Consider the following 21,052-nt stretch of genomic DNA (forward strand, 5'->3'; position numbering starts at 1 on the left):
GTTCCCGGCGAGCGCCGGCGCTTTAGGCCCTTCCTGGGGCCAACGGCTCCGGCTGCGCTCGAGCAAGCAGCACGGAGCTGGCGTGTGCAAAGACGGGCGGGCAGGATACGGCACCTCCGGCCCCGCGCGCGGGCTCGCTGCCGGCTTGGCGCGCGCAGCTTCGCCCTGGCCCCCGGCGGTGGGTGCAGCTGGCGCGCGGCACTGCCCCGTTTGCAGCGCCGTCAGCGTCCCGGCGCCACGCTCGGCTCCCCGGCCGGCATCCCCCGCTGCGGCAGGGCACCGCGTCCGGCGGAGGGGCTGGCCGGGGCTGGGGGCTGCTCGCCCTTCGCCCCCGGGGGAGCTCTGCCGCAAGAGCTGCTGGGGCTGGAGCCGGCGGCAGCCGCTTCCCGCCGCCCTCCTCGCGCGTGCAAGGCGGCAGAGCCCCCCGAACTGCACGTGCCCCGTCTCTCCCCTTTCCCGCCTCGCTGCGCGCGGGGCGCTGAGCGGCGGCTCTGCCCCGCGTCCCCGAGGGCTGCCGGCAGCCCGAAACTCTTTGCGGCGGGGCAACTTTGCGGCGGCCGTGCCAAGACGGAGGGGAACGGCAAAGCCGCGGGGTCTTCCTCCCCTCCCGGCAGCTCCGCCGTCGCCGCCTCCTCCGTCCCCGGCGGGGAGAGGAGCGGGCCAGCAAGGATGGCGAAAAGGAGGAGGAGGAGGAGGAGGAGGACCCTCGAAGGCGGCAAGAAACCTCCCGGCAGCTGTTAAGGGAGGAAGAGAGGGAGCAAGACGGGAGGAGAAGCCGAGAGCGCGGCCGCCCGCAGCCGGCAGGTAGCTGCTGCTTGCAGAGCGCGTGTGTGCGCGAGTACGACTGTGCGCGCGTGCGTGTGTGCGCGAGTACGACTGTGCGCGCGTGCGTGTGTGCGCGAGTACGACTGTGCGCGCGTGCGTGTGTGCGCGAGTACGACTGTGCGCGCGTGCGTGTGTGCGTGCTGCCTGGGCGCCCTCGGCTCTGGCCCGTCACCCCTGGGATTCGCGTTCAACTCTTATTTGTTTCGCTGTCGGTTCGGCCCTGCCGCCGCCGCCAGCCCGCTGTTGCGCACGTTTGCTCTGCAGCGAGCTGCAGGTCGGCGCCGAAAGATGGCAAAGCGTCCGTTGAAACGCACGCCGTGCTGTCGACGAGTCCGTTAGGGGAATTAATTTGTACGGATGGCGTTTAATAAACAACCCCGTCCCTCCTCTCCCCTCCCTCCGCTTGGGGAAGGGGTAAAAAGAAACCACATGTGGCTGCTGGAGGGAGGGGAGGAAGCAGGTATCTCCGTCCTGGGAAGAAATGGTAAAACAGAGATGGTGCTGTACGAGGACTCGCGGTTTGGTTTGTTCACGCTAAAAAAAAGGAGAAAAAAAAAAGAAAAAAGCTTGTGTGGAGCCGGGCTGGGCCGAGCGGTTTGGGTTCATATTCTGCTTGTTTCCTTTATCATATCCAAGGATACGTGCTGATGGGGGACGGGACATCTACCAGGGAGAGGCGAAATTCGGGCCGGGTTGAAGCCCGGGAACGATGCTAACCCCGGCCTGACTCCAAACAAGCTGCTCTGGGGGAAGGGGAGGGGATTAGAAGGACGTTTCTACCCATATGGTGTGTATTACAAGCTCCTTTCTAGTTGTAAAGATTAATTTAAAGCCTTTCTCACCTCCCCCCCATCCCTCTTTCATTGACAAACGAACATCTGGGCTGAATGCTGCCCAGATCCTAATCAAAGCATTTTTTCATGAACGTCGCCTGCATTTATGACTATCTGCTTTTCTGATCCTCCGCAGTTTAAATGCACTTTGCAAATCAGCCTGTAAATACCCCTCGCTGGTATTTATGATTCACAGTTGGGTTAACGTGATTTTTCTCTGGGCCTTGCGATTCGGTTGTTTGTTCGTCTTAGTTTAACGGCGTTTTCTGGGCCGCACAGAGGATGGGGCGCGAAGGGCTTGTTTTCCCCTTTGCGGCGGGTTATTAACGATTGGCCAAAGCTGCTTTTGGTGGGCGAAGGGGGACCGAAGCCAGCCCTGCGTCCCGGAGGAGCATCCCCCAGCCGGTCCCAAACATCCCTAGTTTGGCGCTGGGTTGCCTGAACGCGGTTTGAAACGTGTCCCCCCCCTCCGCCGGGGGCCGGGACGGGTTCAACTGCAGAAGGGTGCACAGCTGGCGAGATCGCCGCTTGCGGCAAGGTTTCGGGGGCTGTCTGGGTTTTTACAGATGCTCAGCGCGGTGAAAACGTTTCCATTCCCAGAGAAATGTTGGGGTTTTTTGGGGGGGCTGGGGAGGGATCCTGTTTGTAATTCTTGCCTGGTTTAAACCTCTGGGCTCGCTGCAGCCCCGGCGGCTCCCGGGGGTCCCGGTCTGGAGAGCGGCGGGGGGACATCTGATGCGGAGCCGGCTTTCAGCGAGAGCGAAACCCAGCAGTTTCCCCCCTTTTTGAACGGTTTCTTCAGTGCTCGGCGGCGTAAGGTCCGGTCTGGGGGGACGCGGAGAGCGGGGATGGGGACGGACGGGAGGCCGGGCCGAGCTCAGAGCGGGGGGACGCGGCGCGGGCATCTCCCCTTCCCTCGGGCAGAGGCTGGTGATTTACCGCCCCCCCCCCCGCCGCCCCGGGGGTATTAGTTAAGATGAACGATTTGGGGCTGTTTCAGACATCGAGGCGAAGTCTTGTTTCTCCAGCCAGCGCATGGGGTGACGGTGATACGAATTAAAAACCTTCTCCGAAGCGAGCAAAGCGCGAGGGGCCCCGAGCCCGCCTGGGAAGCGGGTCGCCCTGCGGCCCCCAGCCGACACCGGTACCCCCCACCCCGACGGCACCCGGAGCATGTTCCCAGGCAGCTCCAGGAGTAAAACAGCCTGGGCTCCGCTCCCGGTTTGTAGGGGGCAGAGGAGACCGGGCAGCCCGGCGTCCCGGCGCGCCGACGGGGCAGGGAAGCGCCTGGCCCCAGCCCGGGAAGGGCGGCGGGAGGCTCTGGGGCGCTTCGTAATTTGCTCGTGTTTTTACTGCGGGTCTTTTTACAGCCGTCGGTGCCCGCTGCGGAGAGAGGCGCCGGAGCGGGCGCAGCCTTGCGCCGGGGACGGCGGGAGCGAGAACACGCAGGTCTGTCCCGGAGACGCGGAGCGGCCGCCGGCCCAAGGAGTCGTTAAAAGCAGTTTCTAAGGGAGTTAAAAGTCGTCGCTGAGGACGTGGTTCAAACGCCTACTTGGAAGTCTTTCCGCTGCCTCCGGGAGTCGTTGGACGCGACCGCTTCGGGCTGGCGCCAGCTTACGCTCTCGCCGCGCGTTCCCGGCTCAGCGGCTGCACGAAAACCCGTTTTCGCCGTTTTTATGCATTAAAGCGTCCTGAAGGCAGTTGAATCGAGGCTGGCGGGGCGGCACCGGGGCCGCAGGGCTGGAAGCGGCCGGGGGAAAAACTCCGGTGCGTGGCCGCTGCTGGGCGCGGGCGGCGCAGGCGGAGCGGCACGGGCTCCCCGCGCGCCTCCCGGGCCCCTCGGCCGGCCGGGGCTCGTGCCGGCGGCGGGGGGGGCCGGCCCCGGCGCGCTGCGCCGCCCGCTCCCGCGCCTCCGCGCATTCCTCCCGCATGACATCTTCCCCCGCCGGCCGCATCCCGAGCGCTGGGGCCCGGCCAACAATTTTCCTGCTTTTTTTTTTCTTTTTCTTTCTTTTTTTTTCTTTTTCTTTCTTTTTTTTCTTTTTCTTTCCTTTTTTTTTCTTTTTCTTTCTTTTTTTTTTTTGGTCCCCTTTCCCCTCATCCTCAATACGCCCTGCTTGGTTTCTCGCGCCCCAGCGCCCAAGCGGGATCTGCACCAGCCCGGCGGTGCTGGTGGAGGGGGGTCTCCGAGCAGGCACTTGCCAGCCATCCGATAACCTGCCCTTTAATCTGGAGGCGGCAGGCAAAGCCTGGCCCTGGCAAAGGGCTCGGATGCTCTCTGGAAAGCTGCTCCGGCGCCGGGGCCGTGTGCGGAGGGGCAATGCTTTTCTTTTCCTAAATCCTCCCCCCTCTTCCCCAGCATCTCTTTCCCCAGCGCTCCCGGCCCCTCGCTTCGCCTCCGGGCTTTGGCCAGGCCGGGGGATGCCCCTCTCCCGGGGGGTTTTTGCAGCCCGGAGGAGGCCTCAGGAAAAGTCGCGGGGAAGGCTGGCACCGTCCGCCTCGGCCGCTTGCCGGCTCGACGAGCCGCTGCGCGGCGGGGATGAGCGGCTGGACCCCTCGGGAAGCCGCTCGCAGCTTTGGCTCGTTTCTTCGGGGTCCGAGGCAGCTTCCAAACCGCCGGGCGGCCAGAGCCTTGCTGGAGCTGCGAGCCCCAACGAGCGCGTGCTGCTGCCGTCCCCGCCGCGACGGGCGCCCGGCCCGGCGCTGCCTCCGGGGCTGGGGGCCACGGTGCCGCCGCGCTCCTGCTTGCCCCGTCCCCAGCCCGCCCGCGCCCCCCCCCACCGCCGCTGGGAATCGGGGCCGCGCCGGGGGCTCCGCCAGCGACCCCGGCCCCGCGCGGGGCGACGGGACAGCGGGGAGGTATCGGTGCCGTTTGCTGCTTTTTCCGCCAGCCCTGCGGCGTCCGCCTGCGCTGGCAGCAGCCGAGTGAGGCTCACGCCGCTTGGCAGCGATCGCTGCTCTTTTTAACCCCCCCCCGAAAAAAAGCCCCCGGGTTCCCTCAACGTTAGCCGCCCGCCCTGGCCGTAACCTCGCTGCTTTCCCAGCGCGTGGCCGCGCGTTGCCTTTATCTGCTCCCAGGCAGGATTTACGATCCCCAGGACTTCCTGTGCTTTCTTTCAACGTGCTCTATTTCTTCTTGCGAGCGATAAATCAAAACTGTTTGTTTCGAGTTTCTTTCCTTTTCTTTTTTTGTTTTTTTTTTTTTTTTTTGGAAATTCCTCCCGCCGCCGCTGCCTGGCTGCGCAGGGACGGCGCGCCGGCGGCCGCCTCGCAGCCGGCTCCCTGCAGCCCTTCCGGCCCTTTCGGCGGCAGAAAGGGAGGGAAAGCGAGACCCGCCGGGGCGGCTTTCGAGCGGCGCTCGGCCCGAAGCGGCGGCCCCAGGGCTGGCGTTTTCCCCCGGGAGCCTCCGGGAACCGGGTTCGTAGCGGACCGGAAAATCCGCCGCTCAACGGCGCTCCCGATGCCTAAGCACGGCCGGGGCCGCGGGTTTCTGAGTGCGGCGGCGGAGCGGCTCGGAGGGATCCCGGCGAGCTTTCCCGCCGGGCTTTTCGTTCTGCCGCCCCCTCTGCCGCCTGCATCCCTCCCGCCGACCCCTGCGCGGCTCTCGGGAAAGCAGATTTTTTTTTTTAAAATATATATATATATATATATATTTTTTTTTTTGGATGGTTTAGTTTGGAAGCAGGGATGGAAAATTATTTCCAAACCCTAAATTAGAAACAGAATAATAAGCAAGCGCCTTGTTTTGGAGGGGGCGGCGTGTGTCATGGCGCAGCAATGAGAAGCTCGTGCGGAGGTGCAGCCGCGGGAGCTGTGGGATGCGGCCGTCCCGCCGCCCCGAGGACGGTCTGGGCCCCGGGGTGCTGCTCCGGCTCCCTCGGGGACCCAGCGCCGCCCGGGGGGAACCCGCTCCCATAGCGGAGGCTTCAAGGCAGGGGAGCAGAGAGGTTTCGCTCGGGGTTTCGCTCTCTTTCCTTCCCCCCAGAAGTCGTCAGGGCCGATGGAAAGTGCCGTGGCCTCTCCCGGAGCTGGAAGACGCTGCGGGCAGCAGCGGCACGGCCACCCCTTCTCGCGTTTCGGGACCCCCCAAGCCGGCTGCCCCAGGCACGCTCCACCCGGGGCTGGGTTTCTGCGGGGCGGCGAGCTGCCGGGAAGGCCTGGCCGGCGGGCGGCCAGGAAGCCTGGGGCTGCCCTTGGCCGCGGCCCCTCGGGGCGGCACGCTTCCGGGAGCCGAGCTCGCCCCTTGCTCGCCGCCGCCGGTGTGTGCCTGCCTGCCGGCCGAGCGGGGCAGGAGGCGCAGCCGGGGCGGGGGCTCCGGCACGTGCGTGTGCGTGTTTGCATGTGTATATGGGGGTGTGTGAGTGCACACGCATGTGTGTGCATGCGTATATGGTTTTGTGTGAGTGCACACATGTGTGCATGTGCATATATGGGTTTGTGTGAGTGCACGTGTGTGCACGCATATAGGGGTTTGTGTGAGTGCACACACATGTGTGTGCATGCACGCGTGTGCATGCACGTGTCCATGTCTGTGCATGCACGTGCACCTCACCAGGGGGCTGAGGACAGACGGGACAAAACCAGGAGCTTGTGCGTGGCCGGGCCAGCCCAGGTCGCCCGGCTAGCAGCCAGTGCAAAGGGCCTTGCACCCTGCTTTGTTCCCCCCTCGCTGGGTGCAAGGCATCACCCACCCCCAAGCCAGCCGTGGCCGGGCCGGGGGGCTCTGCGGGCGCCCGGGCAGCGGCTGAGCCGGGCTTGGCTGCTGCAGCCGCCCCGTTCGCCCGGGTGTCTCCAGGCTCGGAGGCCTTCGGGTGCCCGTCCGTGGGGCACCCCCACCCCCAGAGCACTTTTGGTGGGTCTGCGTGGAGCCAGTCACTGCAATTTAATAAGACACTTATTGTGTGTTAAATATCAACAGTTTATAGGAAACATGTGTCCTGAGGATTAACAGCCATGTAAAAGATAGAGCGGGGGGTTAAACCTCCGAGCAGCGGGGTCCAAATAATCCACCGCTGCCGCAGGATGCCATAACGGGTTGGGGGGGGAGGCTCTGAGCGGACCGTGCAAGGCGAAACGTGTATTTTGGGTGCCGTGGATGACGCGGGGAGGGTGAAGACAGGGCCTGCGGGGGCGTTTCCCGCGCCGAGCCGGTGCCCCGCAGCGGCGGCCGCTGGCAGGGCCGGCCCTGGGAGACCCGCGGGAGGATGTGACGTTGGACCCCGGCCCCTTCTGCGCCCGTTTCTTCCTCTCTTTCTCCATTCCCCCCCCCCCGCTCCTATTTCTCCCCTTTCCACGCAAATGCTTTAGCTAATTAGCAAAACGTGTCAAAGACAATGATGAATGTCCCGGGAGGCGATTTAGCAGCCTTTGTGCCGGCAGGGCCTGACTTCTGCTCTTAAAGGTTTTAATAAAAGATAAGGGGGCCTGTGGCGGGCAAGCGGAGCGTGTGTCCTCGGAGGCGCTCAAGGGCCGGGGACGGAGGAGGGATGCGGAGCAGGGTCCCCGCTGGCGGGAGAGGGCAGGCTGCACGGGGCCCGCGTTCGGCTGCAAAAAGTGCGTTTCTCGACCCCTGCGCGTGCCCATAACCGTGGCGTCTGGCCTTGGCAGGGAAAAACATAAAACCCTGCTGAATGCCTCCTTTATTCCTTCAGTGGCAGGTAATTTAATCTCATCGGCCAGGGCAGGTTATGAATGTTTCTATGTTTAAGGGAAAAAAAAAAAGGAGGATTTTCTCTGAGCGCGGGTGATGCGGGAACGTTGCTTTTGGGGTGTCTGCAGCCCCCCGGGCGCTTTCCTGGGGCTGCTGCGGCTTAGCCGGCTCCGGCCCCATCCAAGGGGGATGCTCCGGGAAACGCTGAGTCGGGGTCCCGCCACGCCGCCCTCCGGGGGCTGGAGCCCGCGGGGCGGAAAAGGGGGTTTCTGTCCCGCGGCGGCACGGGGGGCTTCGCCGGCGCGTTGCTGTGCCGCTGCTAAGCGCGTTCAGGTCTGAGCGCTTCGAAAGGGCGTCAGGAGGGGCGAGAGCTGGAAACGAAGCGGGAGGGGGGCAAAATTGAAAACGCAAGCCGTCTGCAAGCTGCCCCCGCGGCCGCCGGCCCGCGCTGCGCCGCGCCGGCCCCTCCGTGCCATCCGCCTGCCTCCTCCGGCTGCGCGCAGAAACAGGAACCGGTGCAAAATGCCCGGCTTTCCCCGGATCCCTCGCCAACCGCTCTCCCCAGGGTTTGTTTGGGAAGAGCGAAAGGCTCGATCCGGCTCCGAGGAGGAGCCCCGTTTCGGGGCTGGGGTTCCCGGGGTACCTCTGGGCCGTGGCTGAACTCGTGGCCGGACGGATGTGCCCCCAGGGAGCGGGGACGTGGAGGTGGCCCGGCCGCGGCCGCCTTCGCCTGCCTGTTGCGGAGGGGAGCGTTGCGTCCAGGGATGCTTGGAAACGGGTTTGCTGGACCCGGCGGCCAAAAACGCCCTTCGCACGGCGCTGAAACAGGAGCCCGGAGCTGCCCGTGTCCGACGCCGTTTGCTGCGTCCCGAACCAGCGGGCGGGAGCCGGAGGGCTGTCGCTCGCGGCCGGCGTGGCCGGGGAGGGCAGCGGGTGCCCACCGTGCCTTTGGGAGACCCCGTCGCGGCGAGCATCTCCCTCCCGGCCGGCCGCCTGCCGCCTCCCCTGCGCCTCCCCGGACCCGGAGGGCCGACGAGCCCGCGAAACCGGCCCCTGCTCCCGCCGGATTCTCCGCGTCTGCCGCCGAGCGGCGGCGCGTTTCCCACGGCCCAAGGCGGCCGTTCCTCGCGCCCCGCCGCGGCCGGCTGCAGCTCCTTTTTCCCGACGTTTTCCAGCGCCGAGGTGGAAGGGGCGACACTTTCCTGCTCCCGGAGCCCGGCGTTGGACCAGCTGCTCCAAAATCACCCGGGGAGGCAGGAAGGAGCCCCGGGATGAGAAACCTGCCTCATCCAAGAGACTTTGGGTCCTGCTGAGGTTGGTACCAAGCTTTACTAGCTGCAGTTCAGCAAATCCCCCCAGACCGGCGTACGGGGTGCTTCGTCCCCCCGGAGTTCCCGCGCCGCCCTGCCCTGGCCGGCTGCACGCTGCGCCCCTCGCGTGCCGCCCGGCCCGGCCACCCGTTGGCACCCTGGAAAAGCCTTAGTCTGGAAAACCAGGAGCTTTTGCAGAGCAGGGGGATCACAGCCGAGGAAGCGCCTTGGGAAAAATAATAACCGGCCGGGGGCGGAGGCTGCCGTGGGAGCCCAAGAGCGAGGAGCATCCCCGGGCGATGCCTCGAAACCACGGCCCGACCGTCCCGGGAGAGAGGGCGTCACGCGCGCCCAGGGCGGCAGCTCCCGCGCCGCGCTAGTCATAGCTTTGTAAGTCACAAGTAACCCCAAAACCCGGCAGGCGACAGCTCCTGCCAGCCGTCCCCCTGAGGCCTGGGCCTCTCGGTGCATGTAACGGGGGGGGGGCGGAACGCGGCCTGGCCGAGGCGCGGGGCGGCCGGCGCGGGCCGCTTGCAGGGTTTCCCTGCCCAGCTCTCGGGAGCAGCGAGCAGGCCCGCGGGGCTTTAACGCGCCATGCGTAAAACTCGCTCTGGATAAACAAGAGGCCGCGTGTCGGGCTGCGGGCGCCGCACCGGGCTCCGCCGCCCGGGCTCGGACCTCAGCGCTGAAATATTTTCAAGATAAACAGAGGAAAAGGAGTGCGGGAGGAGGCCGGAGGCGCCGGCAGTGGCGCGCTGCTGCTCTCGGAGGCGCTTCGGGGCAGGGGGCCGGGCGCCCCGCGCGCCGCCGCCGCCGGGTGCCTTTCTCCTGCCCGGGAACCTCGAGCGCTTCGGATTCGGAAAGCAACCCGAAGAGCGGCGGGCGATGAGGAGCTGCAAAACCCGGGGCTTTTGGGGCCGTGTAGGGGACAGGAGCAGCCCCAGGGCGAGAGCAGCCGCGATGGCGCGGGGGCTGAGCCCGCCGGCGTGGGGCCGCGGGGTGGTGGGAGCCTCCTGCCTTTCTGCCGGCGCCTGCGGCCCTTCGTCGCCTCGTCTGCTCCCCTGCACGGGGGAAGCGGCACGGGGCAGCGTGTGGGCACTGCCTCGCCAGCGGCATGGCCAGCGCTGGGGACCTGGACATGGGCCTGGCTGCTCCATCCCTCCATCCCCTCCATCCCTCCATCCCCTCCATCCCCTCCATCCCCTCCATCCCCTCCACTCCTCTATCCCCTCCATCCCTCTGTCCCTTCCATCCCCTTCATCTCCTCCATCTCCTCCATCCTGTCCATACCCTCCATCTTCAGTCCCCTCCAACCTGTCCCTTCATTTCCTCCATCCCATCTATCCCCTCCATCCCCTCCATCCCCTCCATCTCCTCCATCCCTTAGTCCCCTCCATCCCCTCCATCTCCTCCATCCCCTCCATCTCCTCCATCCTCTCCATTCCTCCATCTCTTCCATCCCTGTCCCCTCCATTCCCCTCATCTCTTCCACCCTGTCCTTCTCTCCATCCCCTCCATCCTCTTCATCCCTTCCATCCTCTATCCCCTCCACCTTCACTCCCCTCCACTCCCTCCATCTCCTCCGTCCCATCCATCTACTCCACCTTGTCCATCCCTCCATCTCCTCCATCCTCTCCATCTCCTCCGTCTCCTCCACTGCTCTATCACATCCATCTCTCAGTCCCTTCCATTCCCTTAATCTCCTCCATCCCCTCCATCTCTCCATCCTCTTCATCCCTTCATCCTCACTCCCCTCTACCCTCAGTCCTCTCCATCTCCTCCATCTCCTCCATCCCTCCATCCCCTCCATCCCTCTCCCCCTCCAGCCCTTCCACCTCTCCGGGGCACTGGGGGGACGCCGGCAGGCCAAGGGCCCCGGGTGCCGGTGGGCTCTCGCCACCCACACGCAGCATGCCCGCGTCCCGCAGCGGTGCCAGGGTGCAAACCGGGCGTGCAGGCGCCGCGCCGGGGCGAGGCCGCGCGGTGGAGCGGGGTGCGCGCCGGGCCGCCGCCATCGCCTCCCGCGTCCCTCCCTCCTCCCTGCCACCTCAGCAAATTTAATTAAAAGTCATTCAGATTCCTTTGAAAGAAAATGTCATCCGTCGACACAATTACACTTTAACTAACCAAAGCTGTTACAGTTCCTATATATATTGGAATCAGGCTGTCGTTATTAGTTCTAAGTAAGTAATTTATTCCCATTATTGTGTTCAAATTACAGGATATTACCCCCTGGGGAAATAATCCTGTTATTTGAAATGTAAAAAAGAATTCACATGGACAACAATGGATTCCTAAGCGGACCTAACAACATGTCCCGAATCCAGGGGCGGCCTTTGCCTCCGACAGGGAAACGTAAAGTTGCTTTTTAAAAGGCATTTTCTCCTCTTCTCCTCCTCCCATCCCGACAGAGATAGCGAGGACTCTTCCTCTGCTTCAAAACCTGTTATTTATTGGGGAAATTGGAATAAATCTGCTGGAATTTGGCCCGCCGGGGTGGGGGTCGTATATCTTTCCCGCTTTATCTTGGCGCTGCAGCTGCAGAGAGGAAATCCCCCCTTTTTCCAGGGATTTTGGCGCCTCGCGGCCCGTCGGGCGAGCGGCGCGGGCGCGTTTCTGCGGGAGCCGGGAATCGGCCGCTTTCTCGGGCAAAGAGCTGCCGCGGCTCCTCTCGGGCAACGCGGCTCGCTTGACGGAGATCTCCTCGGGGAGCCAAACAACAGCCTGGCGCGGAGGCACCCAAACACAAGCAACTAATTTGGACCACTGGAGGGGAAAAAAAAAAAAAAAAGGAGGAGAAAAAAAAAACCAGCCAAGAAAAGAAAAGAAAGAAAAAGAGGAGGAAGAGGGAGGGGAGGGAAGAAAATCAGATACACTTGTAACCTGATTGCAACAGCCAGCTATGTGTGCAAAATCACAATGCGGCTCTATAATTAAATCTCGCTTCCCCCCCCTCCTGCCGAGCTCTTTCCTCTAACAGGCACGGCACAAAACCAGTCGCTAGGACATCAAAATCCAGCTCCGAGCAGAGGGGACGGTCTTGTCTCGGGCTGCTCGGCTCGTCTTCAAGGAAATCATAATTCGGCCCCAGCGCCGCGCCGGGGCGGGGAAAAGGCACCGGCCGGGGCGGGAAGGTGGGGAAGCCGCTGGGATTTCCTTGGCGCCCGGCGGGCTGGACCGGCCCGCTCCCGCCGGGGCCGCATCCTGCGTGCGCTTGGTGCCGCGGCCTCGACCCAACCTCCGGGACCTGTTTCCTCGTGGGTTGACTCCTGGTTTGCTTCCCAAGAGTGTTTTGGGGAGCCGGATTTTGCTGCCCCCGCTCCGGCCCGCGGGCTGGGGCACGGATTTGGGCGCAGGAGCGAGAGAGGCCACGCAGGCGCTGCAACGCACCCGGGGTGACGGGGAAACGCCGCTTCTGCTCAAATAAAGCCGCAGACGTTTTGTTTTAATGGCAATGAACAGCTGTTAAAAAGGCGAAAGATCTATTATAATAATACCTAGCGCTGCCGGCGCCTTGCACGCGGGGGTTTGGAAATACGTTTGTGAGCGTTAATTTTAAGCCACGATAACGTGCCCTGGGGAGGCCGCTGGGTTTTCTGCCTTGGTTTTGGACGGGGAAGTCGAAGGCGGCCGACGGGCAGCGGAGGGAGCAGGAGCGGCGCTGGCGGAGGGGAGCCGAGCGCGCCCCGGCTCCCGAGCGGCCGCCGCCGCCGCCGCCGGGAAACGCTGGACTTCAGCCGCCCCGAAGAGCGCCCGACGCGGAGCGAGGCGCGCAGCCCCTCGCCGGGCACGGCGGCGCGGTCGCGGCCGGCCGTGCATCCTCCGGCTCGGCCTTTCCGGCGCGCCCTGGCCTCCTCCGGCGCGTGCGTTTTGAGGAAGACTAGCTTTACTTCGGTGCAAACCGCGCAGCGCTGCCGCAGGGTAACCTTGAGCAGGACCTCTGCGCCGGCGGGGCGCCCGGCCTCCCTTCGGAGCAAGTCTTCTTTCTCCGAGAGATATTGCAAATCTGGATTTTCCAGTTCCTGGAGGGCTCTGCTTGTTTAAATTAGAAGCAGATAGGAGAGGTGAATTTTAAGAAGGACAGAGCAAAGGCACGCAACTCGGCAGTTCACTTCTAAACTTCTCTCCCTGGGTCTCCCGCTGAGTAAATGCTTTAGGAGCTTCAAACCGTGGCTTTTAATATCTCCTTAACATGCCCGGCGATTCCTTCCCCCTGTCAAAACGGCAAGAGCAGTTGTGAATATTTTCCATTTTAAAATGTTTTGTATGCATATGGAAGTACCTGCCGCTCTTGCGGGCCAGGACAGGGAGGAATGTTTCAAGCCAGGGTATCTATTTTACAGCAGATCTCAGAACGGCTCCCGCTACTCCCGCTCTGTCTTATACGCATCCAAGAGTGTATTTGTGACTCAAGTGACAGTTCAAGGGAAAAAATATGCAATTCACTCTGCTGATGTAGAAAATCTCGCCCCGCAGAGCTCAGCATTCCCATTTGGCTGGCCGTATGATTGTTTTAAAACTTACATATGCAAAGCTGTAACGCTGGGAAGTTATACAGCGACTGCAAGTTCGGAGAGCTTTCCCACACGCGTTTCGCCGCTAAACCACATCTTTTCTTCGGAAAGGTGTAACTGCCTTTCCCTCACGTTACACCCGATTTAGAAGCCAGTCCGTAGCCCAAAAATGCAAGCGGTAATTATAGCTTTGGGATTCGTGCTCCTCTCGTAGCTATCTAGGGGTTGTGCAGTTCATCTCTCCTTCCTGTGGTTTCTTTTTTCCCCCTCGATCTTGGATGAAAAAAAGCTTATTATTGGATAAAAGGAAGAAAACAAAACAAAACAACGCTGATCTCCCAAGCATACGGTCTGGCTGTGACAAAAGCCCCTTAGCGCGGGCTTCTCGGTGGGTGCGAGCAGTCCAGCTCTTGTCGGGGAAGGTGATACTGGATTTGAGGCGGATCGCTACAGGGACGACGTCTGTAACAGGCTGGGGATGGGGGAGAGGAAAATTAAAAAAAAAAAAAGAAAAAGGGCAGAGGTGGGTCTGGATGCCCAAGCCGGGGTTTAAACGCACAGCCCGCAGATCCGGAGTTAGGGCTCAGGAAAATAACACAGCCCAAACCCTGTGTCCCAAAATGTGTTTATTAGAGGACGATGGCGTGGGCTGGCGCTGCCCGTGTCGGGTGCTCCGGGGGTGCCGCCGCGGTGCGGGGTGCAGGGGACGGCCCCGGCGCCGTGGGGGTGTCCAGCTCGGGCCGGGGGGAGCGAGCGCGCGCACAGGCGGCCGGGTGGCAAGGAAGGGCGTTTTTGTGTGTAAACGTCAGCCCTCCCCATGCTGGCTGATGGTGCAAGAAAAAAAAAAAAACCCAAACATCAACACTTTTATTTTTCCTTGAAAACCGTACTGCTGTTAGGAAGCATTTTTGTTTTGCAAACCTCAGAGCTGCCTGCCGGAAAGCCTTGGGGTGGAGGGGGTGCGTAACTCCTACCGACGCGCTCGGCCCTGCCGGCCCCCCAGTGCCACGGCGCCGGGGGGCTGCCACGGCCCCCGGCCCCGCTCCGGGTTCGGTGCAGGCTCCGGTGGTTGTTTCTCCGTCTCCCCTTCCCCGCGCGTCGCCTCCCCCCTCCCGTGCAAAGCCAGCAGCCAGGCTGAGCGCTGGGTTTATAATCAGCCAGGATTTATGGAGAAAAACGAAATCCCAAGCTGTTCTGGTCATTAATCAGGAATTCTTTGCCCTGTTCCCAAGCTGTTGTCCGGGGATCTCCTTACGGGGACCCCCCAGCCCGGAGCCCCCCGCCCCACGGGCAGCAGGTCCGGGTGCCAAGTTTTTCCTTGCAGACTGGGGTGAGCTGCCTGTCTTGGGAGAGACCCCGAGCTTTCGAATTAACCTCCCCCCTCCCCAATTTGTCTGCTCGTCATCAGAACGAATCAAAATAAATCCTGCCGGGCGACCCCCTCCGCCTTCAAATCCCTCTTCTCTAGCTCGCCCGCTCCGTCAGGGTTTTAGCTGGGGGGGCCCCCACGGCTGCACTCAGTTCTGCTTTAGAAACGAAGGCAACCAAATCAGGGCAAACCTCCCCAAACGCTGTGCGCTCCTCACTATTAGTATTTTAATGTGATTTATGCCTGCTTTTCTAAATCAAGTCACTGACTGCACACTTTAAATATAGCTCGCCTGTTCCAAAACACCCTGAAAACGTGTAGTAAGCACGTTAAAAATGCATGGCGAAATGCATGCACAGCATCCTCCACTTCTGGAGCTGTGACTGCAGAGCCTTTTTATACACGGGGATGCGGAGATAACCGAGGGGGTGATGGGGGGGAAGGGGGGGCAGCCTCCCGGCAGACGGACCGGGATGTGATTACAGTATGGCCTGTTCCCAGTTCACACGCACACTCACACACTCACACTTTGCACCCCTCGGAGCCCAGGCAAGGGGGAGAGGGCTGCGGCACCGGGGGGGGGGGGGGGGGGGCTCGGGGAGAGTGTGCACCACGGTGCTGCAAGCAAGGGGTGTGTGTGCGTGCGTGCATGCGTGTGTGTGTGTGCGTGTGTGTGTGCGCGTGTGTGTGTGTGCGTGTGTGTGTGTGTGCGTGCGTGTGTGTGTGTGCGTGCGTGTGTGTGCGCACCCCCCCAGCACAGCCCCAACTCCAGGACACCGTCCCCAGGCAGCAGGGCACAAGGTCTCCAGCAGCGTTTGCACTAGGCGTGTGGGGGGGGGCAGCCATGCCCGGCAGCCCCCCGAGGCCCGGGGTTGGGGGGGGGGGCACGCACCGTTTCTGCAGTCTCCTCCCCATCCCGCCCGCCCGCCCCGTCCTACCTGCGGCCCCCGGGCGCAGCGCGCTCCGCACGGCGCTGCGCAGCGCGGCCGGCGGCTCCCGCACCCCCAGGCGCGGGGCGGGGGGGACGGGGGGGGGCAGGAGGGGCGAGCCCGGCAGAGACTTTCGTGTCCAAACAGAGGGAAAGAAAAGAGAGAGAGGGAAAAAAAAGAAAAACAAAACGAGGGGAAAAAAAGGAGAAAAAGTGGAGGGAAGAAAAAAAGGAGGGGGGGGAGGGAAGAGGGGGAGAAGGCAGGAGAGGGGCAGGCGGGAGGTTTGGGGGGCCCTGCGCGGGCCGGCGGATGGGGCGGCACCGTGGGAACGGGCCGCCGCGCCCGGGCAGCGCCCCCCCCCAAAAAAAAACCCCAGGAGCCGGTGCCGTTGGAGAGGGCGGCGATGGCGAGGGACCGCCGGCTCCGCGGTGCGAGCCTGGCAGGGAAAACGTGAGCCCGACCCCCCCCGTCCGCGGTCCCCAGCGTCGCCGGGTGCTTCGCCCGGGGCCCCGGGGGGGGGGGGGGCGGCTGGGAAACAATAGCGGGACAATAACGCCCCGGGAGCGGGCTGTGCGCGGAGGGAAAGCGGTGCGCGGCCAGCAGCCGCGGCAGCCTGGCCGTGGGGAGAAAAAAAATATTTACAGAGAGAAAAAAAAGAAACATATATATATTTTATATATCTCTCTATATTAGATATAGATATATATGGGAAGGGGCTAGATGCCGAGGAGGGGGCAGCCCCGTGCTTTGCAGCAGCGCAGCCCTGCTACAAGATGGCTCCCAGCCGGGCTGCGCCTGCAGCGAGCAGGAGGAGGAGGAGGAGGAGGAAGGGCCGGAGCCGGTGCGCGCCGCCGCGGGGGCCCGCGGGGGGGGGGGGGGACGCGGGCCGGGGGGCTGCGGCGGCGCTGCCCCCCCCCCCCCCCGCCCCGTTGGCCCGGCCGGGACGAGCGGGCAGGGTTTTATTAGCCAAGTCGGTGATGGGTGGCACGCGTAGCCCACCGTCGCAATTACAGCGGCGGGTGGGAGCCGGGTGTGAAAACATTAAACATTTATAAAATATGCTTTTTAAAGCCACATAAAAGCGATTAAGCCATTAATATATATTTTTTTTCCAGCCCCTCTCCCTCTCCTTTGGTCTAATAAAGGAGACAGAAAGGGAGGGAGAACCCCCCCCCCCCCAACGCGCCGCTGGAAGCAGTTGGCCGGGGCTCCAGCCGCGCTCGGCTCTGCCGCAGCGGCTTTGCCGCCCGCGCCGCGCATAAGCGCCCGCGTAGATCCCGCCGCAAACGCGCGTCGCAGGAGCCGTGCGTACGTTGCGCTGGAGCGCAGGAAAGCGCCCTGGGAAACGCGCGAGGTTCTCGAGGAAAGCGGCGCCGGCGCCGCCGACTGAAAAGCAGCGAAGGGGGTGCGCGGCGCTGCGCGCCCGCCCACGCGTGGGGGGGGCCCGCGGCACCTCGGGGTGTTTCCCCCGTGCCCGCCGGGGGCAGCCTGGAAACCGCCCCGCGCGCCTGCGGGCGGCTTGAAACTCTCCTGCGGGCGGCGCTGGGGAGAATCGACTTTATTATTATTATTTTTTTAATTTAGACTGGGATTAAATTAGATTTCCCCTCCCCCCCCCGCCTTTATAAAACATTTTTTTTTTTTTAATTTAGGAAAAAAAAAGGAAAGGGATGGGGCGGTGAGTTGGAAGGCTCTCGGGGAGGATTGGACGGGGGGGCCAGAGGAGGCGCTGCGGGGGCCGCTGCGGAGCCGGGCGGCCCCGGCGGTGCTCGGCGCTGCGCAGGCGGCCCCGGCGCCCGTCGGGGCTGCATTTTGGGCGGGGGGCTATTGGCGGAGCCGCGCTGGGAGGCGGCGGCAGCGGGTTGTTTTGGGGGCGGGTGGGGGTTGTTGGGGGGGGTGCCCCGCTGTTGGGGGGCGGCGGGGGCAGACCCCCGAGCGGCGGGGCGGGGGGCCCGGCCCTGAATGGCCGCTTTGTCCGCGGCCGGGCCGTGGGAGAGGAGCCGCCTGCGCTTTCCGCCCCCTCCTCCTCTCCGCCCCGACTTGGGAAGTGTTTTGCAAAAGACTGGAGAAGAAGGGGGGGGAGGATGGAATTTGGCAAAGGAGAGGAAAAGGATTAAAAAATAAAATAAAAAAACTGGGGGCGGGGGTCGCTGGTGGCGCTCTGCTGCCTCCCTCCCCGCCGCCTTTCCACGGGCAGCTTCCCAGAAAATGGGGAACTTGACAGCATTTTCACTAAAGAGAGCGAAATGAAAAGAAGTGAATCGCCGCTACAACCATCGTCTATTTTGATCCCTCGGCCCCGGCCGGGGGGAGGGGCGGCGGCGGGGGGAGGGGAGGGGCAGCGCGGGCGCGCGCGCGCGGGGGCGCGCGCGCTTGGCTAGGGTAAGGGTGTGGGGGGGGAGCCTGGAAACGGCCGCGAGAAATTCTCACCGCCGGCGCGGGCCCATTCAAGCGCCGCGGCGGGGGTGGGGAGCCTGGAAACGGCCGCCGGGGCGCGGGCCCGCGTGGCCGCGGCGGGGAGGGGGGCGGGGGCGGGGCCGCGCGGGCGCCTGTTTACCCGCCGCCGAGTGGCAGCGCGGGCGGCCAATGGGCGGCGCGCGGGGGGCGGCGGCGGCCCCGCCCCGCGGGGGGAGGGGCGCGCGGGAGAACAATGCGCGTTTCATGGCCCGAGCGCGGCGGCTTTTTTTTTTTTTTTTTTCCCTCCCCCCCTTTCCTCCTTTTTCCCTCCTTCTTCTCCCCTCCGCTTTCCCCCCTCCTCCCGCGCTCTCCCTCCCCCCTCCTTTCTCTCGCTCTCTCTCCCTCTCTCTCTCTCTCTCTCTTTTTTTTTTTTTTTATTTTTTTTTAAGCGCCGCCGCGCGCGGGGCGCTGCCGTGGGGGTTGGCGTCGCGCAGCTCCGCGGGGCCCCCGCGGTCTATGGCGCGGCCGCCGCGCCGCCTCCGCGCTGCCCCTGAGCCGCCGGCGGCGGGCGGGCGGCGAGCCGGCACCCCCCGCCTGGCCCCCGCCGCCGCCCGGCCCCGCGACACGGCGGCCTGAGCGCGCCCAGGTAGGACGGCGGGGCCCGGCGGGGCGGCGGGCGGCTCCCCCCCCCTTCCCCTCCCCTCCCCAAGCCTCGGGTTTTTTTTTTCCCCAAAAGCGGCGCTCCAGCCCGCCGAAACTTCCCCTCTGCGGTCCTGTTCCGGGGGAAAGGATTAAAAAAGCGAAGCGGTGGGGTGCCTTTCTCCCTCCTGGGTTTTTTTTTTGTTTGTTTTTTCTTTCCCCCCCTCTCCTTTTTCGCACTCCCCCCCCCCCGTTATTTACTATTATTTTTCGGCGGCGGCGGCCATGGGAGCGGGCAGGGCGCCGCGGCCGCGCTGGGCTCCGCGCCCTCCCGCAGCCCCGCCGCGCCTGGGAAAAAGCGCTGCCTTGCCCGCAGCGCTGCTCTCTCCTGGGGCGAAGCCCGGCAGATAGATCCCTGTCAGCCTGGAAGTATATATAGTGTATATATATAAAATATATATATATCTTTTTTTTCCTAGCGGGGGAGGAGGGAAGGAAAAAAAAACCCGCCGTGAAACATTTTGTTTTCGGCCGGAGCAAAGCGGGAGCGGAGCCGAGAGCGGGGCAGAGCGCAGCTTCGGCGCAGGCAGAGTTACCGCCGAGCCCTTTCCCCCGGCGGGGCGCTTGTGCCAGCAGTCGGCTGCCAGGCGAAAGCTATTTGCAGTGGACTAAAACACCCCTCTGGAAACAAACAAAAAAAAAAATTTTCCCCCTCTACGTTATTTTTTCCCCCCCCCTCCGCAGCTGGGTCAGAAATACCGCCGCAGCCTCCCAGCCGCTGCCGTCGGCGCGGCCGGCGCCCAGCGTCGCTCCCCGCCGCGCTTGGCGGGCTGACGGCCCCACTTAGCCGATTTAGCACCCCTATTATTATTATTATTATTTTTATTTTTTTGTTGTTGTTATCGCGCTGTCCCCAGTGTTCCCTGCCTTCCCGCCGCGGGGGCGGGGGCGGCGGGCAGCCGGCGGCAGCGCGGCTCACCCCCGCCCCGTCTCTCTTGCAGGCAGCGCCGAGACCGCCGCGCCGGGGCCGGCTCCCTGCACCGCGCCATGGGACGCTTGGACGCCTTAATTTTGAAAAACATCTGATTTTTTATTTTTTATTTTTTGGACGGGGGAGGTGGGTGGTGGAGGAGGAGAAGAAGAGGAGGAGGAGGAGGGGGGGGTCACCGACAGCGATCCGAGAGGACTCCTCGAAGCCGGCGAGTGGATGATGGATGGCCGAGATTTCGGGCCCCCCCGCTCGGTGCACGGCCCCCCTCCGCTGCTCTCCGCGCTGGCCATGGAGAGCCACCGCCTGGCCCCCGCCGCCGGCCGCCTGGCCCCCGCCGCCGGGCCGCTGGCCGCCGGGCTGCCCGCCGCCCTGCCGCCGGGCAAGTTCCTCGCCTCGGGCATCAGCCTCCACTCGCACCCGGGTAAGGCTCCGCGGACCGGCGACGCTTCGGCCCCCTCCCCGCTTAAAAAAAAAAAAAAAATTAATTTCCTCGATGTTTTCCGCGCCTTTCCCCCCCCCCCCATCCAGAACTGGCTGTTGCGCTTCGCTTGGCTCCCCCCGGACGGAGGGGGCAGGAATAGGTGGGAAAAAGAAACCGCCGCTCGCTGCGCGCCGGCTGCGGCACCGCGGAAAATCCCCGTCGGAGCGGCCCCGCCGCTCGCTTCCTATCTTCATTGCATGCTCTTTCTCGCGAGGAGAAGAGGAATAAATGTGTGTGTGTGTGTGTGTTTTCGGGATAGCCGAGCGGGGGGCTGCCGCTGCTCGGGGCGCGGTGGCCGGGCGCGGAGCCCCCTCCCCGCGGCGCGACGGGAAAGTTTGGGCGCTTTGGTGGACGCGCGGGTCCCTGCCCGGGCGGTTTAGCCCTCGCCGCGTTTCCTGCCGTCTCGAAGGCAGAAGTGCTGGGAGTGGGTGGGTTGTGTGTTTTCTTTTTTCCTTTTTCCCCCCCCCCCTCGGTAACTATTATTTTTAAATCTGCAGACAAAACTTCTCTGTTTAGACTGCTCCCTCCTTGTATTTTTGCGTTCTCGGTGTGCTCCAGCCTTGAGCAGCCCCATGACTGCCTCGCTGTCGGCGCATGCAAAAAAAAAAAAAAAAAGCAGGCTTAGAAATGTGTGGTTTGAAAAAATTTTTTTCCCCTAGTCAGCTTTTTGTTTGTTTGCTTAAATCACTTTTTTTTTTTTTTTTTAGTCCCCGTCCCCCCGCCCCGGTTCGAAAAAAACCTCTGGCTCGGGGAGCTGGGCTAGGCAGAGGCAATCGGGAATGGCTCTGCGAAAGGCATCAGCGCAGCCCGTCCCTGCAATTGCAAAATGAAAAACCCCGAGCTCCCTTGGCCCCGAGCTGCCGCGCTGCGAGGCTGCCGCAGATTTCTGACCGTTTCTTTTTTTTTTTTTTGCTCTCCCTCTCCTTTCTTTCTTTTTTTTTCTTTCCCTCCTTTTTTCCTCTCCCCCTTTCTTTCCCCTGGGCGTGGAGAGGTGACTCGGAGTTTACTTTAGGCGTTGGGAGGGTGACAGGTTTTGCAATAATAAACCTGCTTTTCTCCCAGCTGCCCGGGATGAATGACTTTGAAATTTGCAAACCTGATTGCCAACATCTGC

General features: G+C 63.3%; 1 protein-coding gene and 1 long non-coding RNA gene across 9 annotated transcripts in view; both read left to right on the forward strand.

The window, feature by feature from the left end:
* Nucleotides 1–604: 604 nt before the first annotated feature.
* LOC138061076 (uncharacterized) lies at nucleotides 605–3,362 on the forward strand. 2 transcript variants are annotated; one of them, XR_011134697.1, is made up of 4 exons: nucleotides 605–804; nucleotides 1,462–1,612; nucleotides 2,343–2,476; nucleotides 3,029–3,357. It is a non-coding gene; the product is annotated as an uncharacterized lncRNA (long non-coding RNA). The 2 variants fall into 2 exon arrangements; XR_011134696.1 differs by lacking the exon at nucleotides 1,462–1,612 and having other exon boundaries at nucleotides 3,029–3,362.
* A 12,439-nt stretch (nucleotides 3,363–15,801) lies between these two features.
* Nucleotides 15,802–21,052, forward strand: part of TNRC18 (trinucleotide repeat containing 18) — a 60,972-nt gene continuing 55,721 nt past the window's right edge. For 6 of the 7 annotated variants that reach the window (XM_068908947.1, XM_068908952.1, XM_068908949.1 and 3 more), the window contains exon 1: nucleotides 18,748–19,878. In XM_068908947.1, the coding sequence (XP_068765048.1) occupies nucleotides 19,674–19,878 (205 nt within the window). In that variant the 5' untranslated portion in view covers nucleotides 18,748–19,673. Of the gene's footprint in view, nucleotides 15,881–18,747; nucleotides 19,879–21,052 lie in introns of those variants that run through there. The other variant, XM_068908956.1, reaches the window with a different exon arrangement.

Source organism: Struthio camelus, chromosome 15 (genome assembly GCF_040807025.1).
Source record: "Struthio camelus isolate bStrCam1 chromosome 15, bStrCam1.hap1, whole genome shotgun sequence".
In the NCBI taxonomy this organism is placed as follows: domain Eukaryota; kingdom Metazoa; phylum Chordata; class Aves; order Struthioniformes; family Struthionidae; genus Struthio; species Struthio camelus.